Source organism: Cydia strobilella, chromosome 18 (genome assembly GCF_947568885.1).
Source record: "Cydia strobilella chromosome 18, ilCydStro3.1, whole genome shotgun sequence".
NCBI classification, from domain to species: Eukaryota; Metazoa; Arthropoda; class Insecta; order Lepidoptera; family Tortricidae; genus Cydia; species Cydia strobilella.
The window spans coordinates 7,650,628-7,662,654 of NC_086058.1; the positions used below are offsets into that span (position 1 = coordinate 7,650,628).

The 12,027-nt window shown below is 37.3% G+C and overlaps 1 protein-coding gene across 7 annotated transcripts in view; it reads right to left on the minus strand.

The window, feature by feature from the left end:
• Positions 1 to 12,027, minus strand: part of LOC134749517 (potassium/sodium hyperpolarization-activated cyclic nucleotide-gated channel 2) — a 273,523-nt gene that overhangs the window by 246,706 nt on the left and 14,790 nt on the right. For all 7 annotated transcript variants that reach the window (XM_063684468.1, XM_063684466.1, XM_063684474.1 and 4 more), the window contains exon 2: positions 241 to 740. In XM_063684468.1, coding sequence (XP_063540538.1) covers positions 241 to 287 — 47 coding nt within the window. In that variant the 5' untranslated portion in view covers positions 288 to 740. The remainder of the gene's footprint in view (positions 1 to 240; positions 741 to 12,027) is intronic.

The following is a 12,027-nucleotide window of genomic DNA, read 5'->3' on the forward strand; positions in this document are numbered from 1 at the left end:
ATTTCTAATATAGCTTTATGTGGGGTTCCTTTTTTAGCTGGATTTTATTCAACTATCGCAGTAACCGAAGACAATATTAAATGAAAAAGGATATTTAAAAAAGTAACCAAGTCCCAAAGATGAAGCATTATTATCTTCATCATTCATTCGTCGTACCTCCTAAAACTATTAAACGTATTTTTCGAACTTAAGATAAATATCGTAACGTCAAGAATTAGTCAAATAAACAGTAAGACTCACGTGTTATTGGCGGATGATAGCCGCCGGTGCAGGCTGCGCAGCGACATGGCGTACCCCTAGCAGGGCGGGCTGCCGCTGCCCTTGCCGCGCGGCCTGCGCAGCGCGCGCGCCCCGAAGAACGCGCCCTCCTCGTTGCAGGACTGCGACCGCTGCGACGCCAACATGCCGGCCGCGCGGCCTAGCGCGTGCAGTGGCCTCACGCGCGCCCGCCGGCCCCAACCGCACCCGGCCACCACCTCAATCTTGATTCTGAACTTCACACCCTGGACTACCGACGCATCGACGCCCGTACGAGCTCCGCCGCACCACGCACTCACGACTACACGAGAATTGAACTAGCTAAACCTACGCTATCCACGCTTGGCACTTGTGTTCACTAACTATATCTTATGCTAACTATGTACTTGTAATTGATAGTATCGGTTGAAGGCGCTTCGTTCGATTTGTTGTTTGACTTAAATAATTGTTATCAGGTCAGATTTGTGACTGAAGGTGGAGACCTGAAACAAAAAGTATCAATGAGTAAAATAGTTTGTTAATACCTTCTTAATTTGAGGAAACTACTACATATAAATATTAAAAATAACAATCAACTCTTCGTTCTGTATCATATCTATACATTTGTAAAAATCTTAATAAACTTTTTGCAATTATTGCACAAGCAGATCAGTTCACAAGATTACGATCAATCAAACCAGTCGTAACAACAAACATAATGACAGGATCGCTTAACCATGGCGCCCCGTATCCACGTAAACATAAAAAATCAGCAAAATCGTAAACTTTATTATACATATATTAATAATTATGTTACATAATTAAATAAAGGCAACACTGAGTTGGGCTGAGCGCGTACTTAAACGAGTCACGTAATTTTTGTTTTCATATTAAAATTAGAATGGACAAGGGCAGAACAACTTTAATGAAACGGTCAGCCGGAGTTCTGCCCCAGTTTAATCCTTTGAAAGCCTCTAATCTCCACACTTCGACATATAAAACAGTGCAGAAAAGACTTTTTACATTGTGCCGACTTCCCTCGTAAAATATAGGTCAAGTGTAATTCAGACAAATGACGGAACGCAGCTTGCTTCTTCGCAGAGTATTTATCTAGAGCGTATTATTTCTGGGCTAAATTGCTAGATAAGAAATATTATTTTATAATTTCGTACTTGTGAAATCTGTTTTTTTTAGCTACATAAGTAGTATCAATAAAAAAAAATACAGTCGCACTTTCCACTACGATTAAGCTCCTGAGATTCTTCATTAAAAGTTGGTCTTTGGAGTTAGAGATTTATTTTAGATGTTTTTTTTTTCGTCATATATTTTTCCGTCAAAAACTGTAACAGCGTTAGAGGCCACTTGTATACGTCCGCAAGTTTCACCGAACAACGAACCAGTTTTTTAGGAGACTACACCCAAGAAAACATGACTTCCCGGTCAATTCGAACAACGTGATAATTATATCTTCTCGTATCTAGACGAGAACAATACGAGATCTAATAGATACGTTATAGTTTAGTTCTCAACTAGTTATCTTTTACAGTTCGATTCGAGAAACCAAGTGTCATTTCACGCTAAAATTGTTGTGACGTTTTGGGATATCCATTAGATATCCATTGGATGTCTAAGTAATATCTTAAAGAGATCGTTCAAGAGGACATTCGGAATCGCGGACTTTCTTAAATATCTCGTTATCGTTTCTGTTTCATATCTAGTGGATATCTAGTTGATATCTAGATCTAGATCATTGTTCGAATTGGCCCGTATGTCGCCTAACAGATAATTGTCAGGTGAAAACAATGAACTTCCAATGTATTCTCTGTAACCTTTATTTTGTAGTGTGCAATAAAGTATTTTATTATTATTTTATTATTATTATTAACTTCTACAAGCGGCCTAACGCTGTTACATTTTTTGGCAGAACACATATTTCATGATTTTTAAGGTGTTTTGTATGTACCTAATCTATTTTTTTTACTTTCTATCCGCATCTACCTAAAATCTTTGTCTAATTATGCAATTAGGTACTACATTTTAATGACATGTATCTCACACAGAATAACAAAAAATATCTTGCGCGTATTCAATTTCAAGACTGAGTTTGGGATAAAGTCCATTGTAAAGTGCTCCAAACAAAATAAAAGTTGAATTCGGCGCTCTGCATGTTATCATGTTTTCATTCACGTAGGTATTTTCATGGAAAACAAGCATGACAGCCTTGATAAGCCGTCTCTGCGAGCGACTCTAAATAACAATAACATTGTTTTCCGTTAGGTACATTTGATTTATAGACCTGATATACCTAACAACAAAGGGCAGGATAATAGTTATTTATTTTACAAGGGGGCAAAGTTGTTATTTATCCGCTCGTGTTAATATTGATACCCGAGCAAGCGAAAAATATAACACTTTAAACTCTCGCGTTTTGTACACATTATTATTAAACATAATTATTATAATTATAATTGTTTGTCAGTCTTCCGTGACCACTTCTAGTGCAACCTAGCTGAAACGTGGGAAAAAAGGTAAAATAATGAAAATTAATCGCGTTAGACCTGGTAAAGTTCGAGAAGTGGAATATTGAGCGTTACGAGGCTTTCAAGGCACGAGGGTTAAACAAATTTTTCCACCGAGTGAAACACAAGATTTTTCACCAGACCAACGCGAGGAAAATACCAACTGTAAAATATCAAACAAAATGAAACCGTACATTAGGTGTAAATAAAGTTAAATTGTATGTAACAATAACAATTAGGCGTTTCCTCTCCTCCTCACTACACGTACACCTACATTTTCATTTCCGAGCGTGCTTCCTCGCAGGCTCGGGGTGTACCCGTGGCGTGGTGAACCCAACCGAAACAACTAAAACTAAGAATAATGTTATTGTCATTTTAGATGCCTGTTAAGTTGTAGTAATTGATAAATGTATTATTGAAACAGTTTGGAGAGATTTTTTTATACCTATCAATTTAGGCGAATCAAATTTCAAATGTTTTAATGTTGATTAAATAATGTCCTTATGATTTAATTGTTTTAATGTAAGTAAATATATAGAAATTCTTATTTTCGATATTCATTATAACAACCTAAACGACATACAATCCGATTTACATTCCCAGCTAACATCCAAAACCTCCGCCCGCAGCGTCACCCACTCCATTCAAATTTAAATCACTACGCCTATTTATCTCGCCCAAAGAAAAGCCTGTAATTAATTGGTTCAAGATTTAAAACATATTTCGCAGTCGAGTGGCGGCGTAGACCTGTAAATCAATGAGTGAACCCTGCCCCCATGATTGATTCGACGGTGTTCGTCCTGATTGATTAATGAGCCCGTGGAAGTTGGGGACTCCACCGAATTCACTTAGCGGTGTGTTAGTGTGTTGCCTAAAGAACGAATGTGTCGCATCATCTGCTCGAGGCGTTACGTTTATTTCCTTCAATGGTGCTTCAATGTCTTCTCCAAGAGAGAGGTTTGCCGACGTTGCAGTGTGCCATTCCGCTACCATACCTGGGCATGGATTTATATTTACTATTTATTGACTTGTGTGCAGAAAATCTTGCTAATTATAAAAAATAGTTAATGTAACTATATATAAAGTAAGGACACGAAAAAATCTGGTATTTTTTTTTAAATAAATGAGCAGAGAAAATGAATGAGGGATGAAAAGGCAAATAGGTACACTAAAATTAAAAAAAACCTTCGAACTACCTCAATCTGAAGTCAACTGGAAAAATGTTAGCTATTGTGAAAGGACCATATAATACGGTATAATTTTAAATATCCGGTAAAAATTAAAATAAAAAAATGGACAGGAAAACTTGGTAAAGACTGTCCGAAGACGCTGTTCTACAAAACATAACATTATAATAATTATGATTGTATTTTTATTATGTAGTTTGATATCCTCAAATCATTAAAAAAAAAGCTGCTTGAAAATCCTCATTCATTTACAAGATTTACCATACCATGCATGACCAGATTTTTTCGTGTCCATACTTTAGTAATTGTAAAGACATTGGTCATATTGCGTTATGTGATCTCTGCAGAAAATTGTACTTGTTTTTCATATAATTCCGTAATTTTAAATGTAATTAAACGTTAATTACTTGCTAGTGGGTTACCAATGGTATACTTACTTGAGTGCAGTTTAGAAAATGGAAAGATTATTGGAATGGTGATTCGCAACGTTTCCGATGTCCGTAAATGTAAAACCGAAAGAGACCGTCGTAGGTAGCAGTCATTTTCATGAAAATTGCCTACTTCAAACTTGATTATGAAACGTTAGTCATCATGAAATGTGAGACTTCTATGCTCAATATAAGTTAAGGAAGGCACATAAAACCACACACATGTATTATGCTGGAAAAGCATTAAAAGTGACACAATTTCAAAGCGGGCGCCCGGCTTCAGCATCTCGGAGGTACCGATTTTTCGTTAAGTCTATTTTCGAGGCGTCTCAACTCAACCTAAATACGGGTATTGTTGCGGTTCGGTGCTGCGCCGGAGGCCATTGTTGATTTCCGCGTCGACGCTACACTTAAATATATTGTTCTGTAAGGATGTCAATGTCTTAAGAACCCAAAAAAGTGATCCTATAAGGGTTCCTTTTTTCCTTTTGAGGTACGGAACCCTAAAAACACGGTACAGTTAACATGTAGCTATAGGTATATATATATGTGATGATTCGAAAGGTTTGTTTCGTTTTTCATTCCTTGAAATAAATTTCGTGGATTCTTAGACCTTTAAGCTAAATCAATACCTGCATCAAATTATTCATTTCAACGATAATAATTGACTTACATTTTAGAAGTCCTGTCATAGAGGTAGGTAGGTACAGAATATTATTTAGTATGAGGTACTTAGAGTACCTATATAAGTTCGATTTAGATGCGCTTGACATCACGTACAAACAAACACGTCCTGCTTATAGTTTATTTATTCGCATAGGTCTGTGCAGCGGACAAACTCAGCGCGCATTTACATGACAATGCAAGGAATCACATTTACTAACAATACCCGCTATCATGCGATCAACGAGTATGCATCATATCAACAAAAACATTATCCTAACACGTACTCGGAGGACTTGTTTTTATAGTTGGTTAAGTGACTTAACTTAAGTCACACTGACAAGGCCAAGACACTAGGTATTAGGTAACCTATCATTAGTTTGAGACGTTTGAGTCAACGCATATCATCATCATCTTCCTCGCGTTATCCCGGCATTTTGCCACGGCTCGTGGGAGCCTGGGGTCCACTTGACAACTAATCCTAAGAATTGACGTAGGCACTAGTTTTTACGAAAGCGACTGCCAACTGACCTTCCATTCCAACCCAGAGGGGGAACTAGGCCTTATTAGGATTAGTCCGCTTTCCTTCACTGTAAAGCGACTGAAATATCAAATGATATTTCGTACATAAGTTCCGAAAAACTCATTGGTACGAGCCGGGGTTTGAACCCGCGACCTCCTTTTGAGTCAACGCATATATATAGGTATATAGTAATTAATATGAAAAGGCCGGCTACAATATAATTTAAGGGTTGCCAAAGTGACCCCCAGATCGTTTAACATGCAACCAAACCAGATTACCATTTTAAGGTATCGATCGGATTCAAACTACACCAGCATGATTGCATACTGCTGCAGTATTGCAGCGCGACATTAGGTACTGCCGACTGCATTGCTGCCACATATGTCAAAATGGATGTTGCTGCCCGGATTTTTGACATTTGCTGCAGCAATGCAGTCGGCTGCAATACTGCAGCAGTAATGCTGGTGTAGTCCGAATCCGAACGGTAGTACCTTTATCGCGTAGCTTAACTAAGCTCGCGCCTCGCTCGTTGATTGCGCTTGTTATGTGAGACAGCGATGACAAAAGGATGCAAACAAGTTTCAATGGTTGGGAAATACATAGCTCAAGTGCACAAGGTTGTGTTCAAGGCACAAAAATTCGGATAACATTTTTTTACGAATTCATTACGAAGAATTAATTCCCTGCAAGCTGGAAATCGTTTTAATTCCTTAGCAAACTCGGATTACACGCATTTATGTAGGACCAAATGAAAGTATTAAAATAAAACGATTTCCAGCTTGCTAGAAATTAATTCCTCAAAACGCTATTTTATTTTGGATCTTATTTGATTGGCCTGATATGTATACAAAATGAAATCTTAGAAACTACGTACCTGTATATTTATGTATACTGTTATTATCCAAAACTGCATTAACATGAATATTAGGACTTATACCCGGTTATCAAACTGATGCGAATTCGCACGTCAGCGTCGCGCGTGTAAGAGCGTGGCAGCGCTATGCGCGTATATAGCAACCTCATCAAATGTAAAGGCAGACTGAGGGGTACGATAGGGCGTAGAAAAGTCTGAAAATACTGTAGCCACAGTTATAAATGACTGATTTAAACTTTCATAATTTTTACACTACGAAGGTTATAAACCTAACTTATAACGACATTCGTTGCCCAAATTAAGGCCCGTATTTTATACTTAGTGATCAAGTTGCGATTTTACTTTAATAATGATGAGTGATATTCTCCTTGTATATTTATCACTTTGCAGAAATTAATAGTGCGATTCACCGCCCGCGGATCAGCTACTAATTAACTAATCGATTTTAACAGCTTGCGTTGCGTTAACTTCATTAGATTACATCTTGAGGCGATAGCACCCTCAAAACTAAAATGTTGTAAGCGGCAAAACAATTCAGTAGAAATTTAAGTCTTATGATTATTTCAGTTGAGTCGAAAATTATTTGTGTTTTGTAAACGAGAACTTTCTGCCTGTAATCAATTTTACAAGCACCTTAACCGGGTAATCCGTAATTTGCATTAACGCCAAGACGGTTCAGCATTTCCAACTGGATAACTATGTGACATGACATACTAGTCTTATACAAAGACAATTAATCGGATTATAAGTATTCGGATATATCACAGTCGTGATTTTCATCTATCGTGGTTTTCAAAATTGTAATTTCGATATTTCGTACGTATAAAAAATCGGGATTACGAAAATCGAGACTATGAAAGTCGAGAAAACAAATTTCAGAATATTTGGGTGTTCCCATACACGGTTTCTAGAGATGTAAAATGTTGCCAAAAGGAGACCGTATAGCTCGCACTGTCAAAAAGTTATTAGATTTCATGTAGAGCTAAAAGCTTCTAAATTTTGCACGCTCTAACTGTACAAGCCCTAACTTTAAAAACTCTACGGCTTAGTCAAAATATGTGGCTTGGTCGTCTCGTTACTAAAATAACTATTTTGTAGGTATAACAGAAAAGTAATGAACAGTGAATACAATTTTCACCTCACGCCCATGTGACGGTAGCAAAACGATCAAGCTACATATTTTAAATAAGGTGCATATGTAAAGTTAAATTAGGGCCTTTCTGCCGCAATTTAACTTTTTGTTCTATTCGTATTGGATTTTTCTTGTCAATAAGCAGTACGCTGTCTTATGATTTCCGGATTCTGTTTACTTCGCTTATTTCGTTTGTTCTAAAACACGACGTGCTTTGAGACTTTGCGGGTTGAACCCACACTGCCTCAAGTTTATCTGATTTGAAGTCGAAAAATTCCTTTCCCTCTATACTACTGTTGTCTAGAGCCAGACTTGCTTATTCGATTTTACAGCATTTTACCTGGTAGCTCAATCAACGTACCTACTTGTATTTCATTTCATTATTGACCGAAGCATTAGCGTAGGTCTCCGTTTTGACTTTGGCAAACTGATGCTTTCGTATGTCCGGATGTTCTCCTCTACAGGTCGCAATTCTAATCCGATTCCCGTGAATTTTTATCAGCAGGTTCAGTAGATAGATAGAATTTTTCTAAATTATTTTTTTAACAAGCAGAAACGTCTGCGAACGATGCTATTAAGCTTAGAATAAATTTGAAAGTGGAAACATTACTGCCTTGGGTGAGGCTTCAAGAGCCTGCAGAGGCTTCAGAGGCCGTGAGTTCAAGTCTCACCCGAGGCAGTAGTTTTTCTTTTTTAAATTTAGAATTTTTCTGTCGTTTAGTTTTTTTGAAAAATGTTCATAATGGTAGAAATTGGCACAAAAGACGTGCTATTAGCATCTATGGCACCTAAGAAGACCATTGCGAGTACTCTGTGATAGTTTGAGTCATCAAAGAAGTACGAATTTTTGATTGTTTTTACATTTTTTAAGCTATTCTACAGCTCACAGAGCCACTAAATTGTATCGATGCTACTCCTTTTTAGGGTTCCGTACCTCAAAAGGAAAAAACGAAACCCTTATAGGATCACTCGTGCGTCTGTCTGTCTGTCTGTCCGTCTGTTACAGCCTATTTTCTCTGAAACTACTGGACCAATTAAGTTGAAATTTGGTACACTTATACAGTTTTTGACCCAAAGATTGTCATGTAACGTAAACAAATTAATTTTAAACACGGAGGCCAATTTTGTAATTTGTAATTTTTTTATTTATTGGAAACAATGTAAGTTTACAGTTTAAAACCAATTAAATAGATAAATTAATAAATTTGGGGGGTAAATGAGAAAATTAAAAACTCCGCCGTCGACTTAGGCAAAAGGGAGAGGACCCCCGCTCCGAATCGTTTCTGGTGCAGAGGCTGTCCATAGCCATTCAGCGGGGTAATGCCGTGAGCATTATGGGCACTTTTGCACCGGAAGCGATAACGAACGGGTTTGAGCCATTTTGGGGGTAAATGAGAAAATAAAAAAACAAAGTTTGACAAACTATATCGTGTTACATAACAAATGAATGAACTCATTGTAAGAATCTCAAATATATTTTTATGTAATTTTAGGATAAATAGTTTAGAAGTTATTCAAGAAAATAGGCAAAAAATGACCATCCCCCCCCCCCTTTATCTCCGAAACTACTGGGTCAAATGAAAAAAATATACAAAATAGATCTTTACCTATAGATCACCGGAAAACCTATTAGAAATGTACAGTCAAGCGTGAGTCGGACTGGATTACTTAGTTTTTGATCCGACCCCTACTGGTTTTTTAAAGACATTTCGCATAAAAAATACATTGTTTAAATTGTGTAATGCACGAAACCTACTGGTATCTACTGGTATCAAAGTACTGAGACCTACAGTTACATTAGAGTAACTACAATTTTAAGATGTCTCTTTTGCAGACACATAACTTTATAAGACACTATACTCACTCAGCTATTGTGTAAAGTAATAACTTTGAAAATGGTTAAATATTTAGTTCATATATGAGAAATATTATCATGGACATTTTTATCTATTTTTGAGGCTTGTCAAATAACCACATCTAAAATTAAAAATAACAACAGGTACCGTAACGGGTCAACATCTCCGTTGATTGGACTACGGCGGCTAAGCTTATCATCGTTTGCTCGGATCGCAGCTGAATCGATTATCGTTTGATATTTCTTGCGAACGTGATTGGGCTCGCCCCGGAGGACTTGCCTCTAACTGGAAAGTAACTGGGGCACAAAATAATGTCATGAAAGATCAGAGAGCCATACTGTTGGAATGTAATTGACGGGAGGCTTCAATCAATCTGTACTCAAAAGGCGGGTAAAGTTAAATTATAAGATCCGATCCCCCCCTTAAGTTTTTTGTACAAACTGCTGTGCGTGGCATAGATATGGTGTTTAATGTTTTTTTGGAATGCTTAAGTCTGAAGTAAATTTGTTTATCTACACACATATCGTAAACCCTCTATGAGGCCTTCAAAATCCGTAACTAATGGCCAACATTAAGATAAACTGTTTTGTTACAGCAAATTTAATAATAACATCGATTTCGATAATTCTATTTCATTCAAATTTCGAACATCTCTGAAAAACAAAGAAATTTCATTTAACCTCTATTCTAATATGAAATAAAACTATGAAAACGGATTATATCGCGTATATTGAATTTATAATACATCCCGACGTTTCGAACTCTTTACAGTGTTCGTGGTCAACGGGTGACTGAGGAAAAATTACAAAGTGCAAAAATACCCACATACTAAAATAATGAACAATCATAGACTACAAACTTTAAGGCTGGTTGTACATGCAAAATCGGTTCATAAGGCTAGTTATACACTATAATTATTTTTTAAGTAAAGATATATATATATATACGCGATAAAAACTATGCCGGCTCCAACCCTACACCACGGACCCGAGAAGATTTAATTCCCTCCTAAATTGTAGGAGGGTATCCCAATATGGGACCGGCAACAAACTCGGCGGGACACATCTTTTCAAAACATCAGAATGTCCAGCATCATCCAACACTAAGGTCTCACAGTCTGTCTCGGTTGCTCCTTTATCAGATGGACTACAGGATCCCAAGCTGGTGGTAGAGAAAAGCCATCTTCCCTATTAAAGTTTGGATATTTCTTAATCTCAATGGCCTCGCGCAGCATTCTGGGTATGTAACGCTTCTCCTTGGCAAGAACCAGAGGCTTATCAAACTTGATTGAGTGATTGGCTTTATCCATGACATGCTCACAGACAGCAGACCTAGGTGTGTGTATGTGTGTAGGTCTGCTGTCTGTGAGCATGTCATGGATAAAGCCAATCACTCAATCAAGTTTGATAAGCCTCTGGTTCTTGCCAAGGAGAAGCGTTACATACCCAGAATGCTGCGCGAGGCCATTGAGATTAAGAAATATCCAAACTTTAATAGGGAAGATGGCTTTTCTCTACCACCAGCTTGGGATCCTGTAATCCATCTGATAAAGGAGCAAGCGAGACATAGACTGTGAGACCTAAGTGTTGGATGATGCTGGACATTCTGATGTTTTGAAAAGATGTGTCCCGCCGAGTTTGTTGCCGGTCCCATATTGGGATACCCTCCTACAATTTAGGAGGGAATTAAATCTTCTCGGGTCCGTGGTGTAGGGTTGGAGCCGGCATAGTTTTTATCGCGTATATATATATATATCTTTACTTGAAAAATAATTATAGTGTATAACTAGCCTTATGAACCGATTTTGCATGTACAACCAGCCTTAAAGTTTGTAGTCTATGATTGTTCATTATTTTAGTATGTGGGTATTTTTGCACTTTGTAATTTTTCCTCAGTCACCCGTTGACCACGAACGCTGTAAAGAGTTCGAAACGTCGGGATGTATTATAAATTCAATATACGCGATATAATCCGTTTTCATAGTTTTATTTCATGAGTAACTATCGCGGTAACCGAAGACAATATTCTCTATTCTAATATGTCGAGATGACGTTTTATTCGAAATGAAATGTTAATTGCATACAATTTTGACAAATCTCAAAGCTCGTTAGTTGGTATTGAACGATATGGCAATCGACCCCCACTCTAGTTTGTCTCTGAATTTGACGTGCAGTTTATCTTTTATTTATTTTTCCTTTTAATTAGTTTGTAATAAAAAAAAATTTTTGTGTAAAATGTGCGATAAAGATATTTCGGAGACGCCACCTCATATCCGCGCATTCCGCCAGAGAGCAACTCACTATATCCCAATGTCGGCTGTAATATGAGGTTAGTGAATATATCATAGAAAGTTTATAATATGTGTGTAGATAAAGCAGTGTATGTAACTGTTCATAATTAGGCATTAAAACACTCGTGCGATTCTATTATGAAACTCACTTCGTTCGTTTCATAAACCCACACTCGAGTTTTAATGCCTTTCAATATCATTTCTTAGTAGCTCTACGACTTATAAAAAATTTCAACCGTTGCGGCTATGCGTTGTCAATACCTATTTAATGGAATTGTTTTATTTAACAGTTTTGAACGATTCACGGTTAGTTTCACT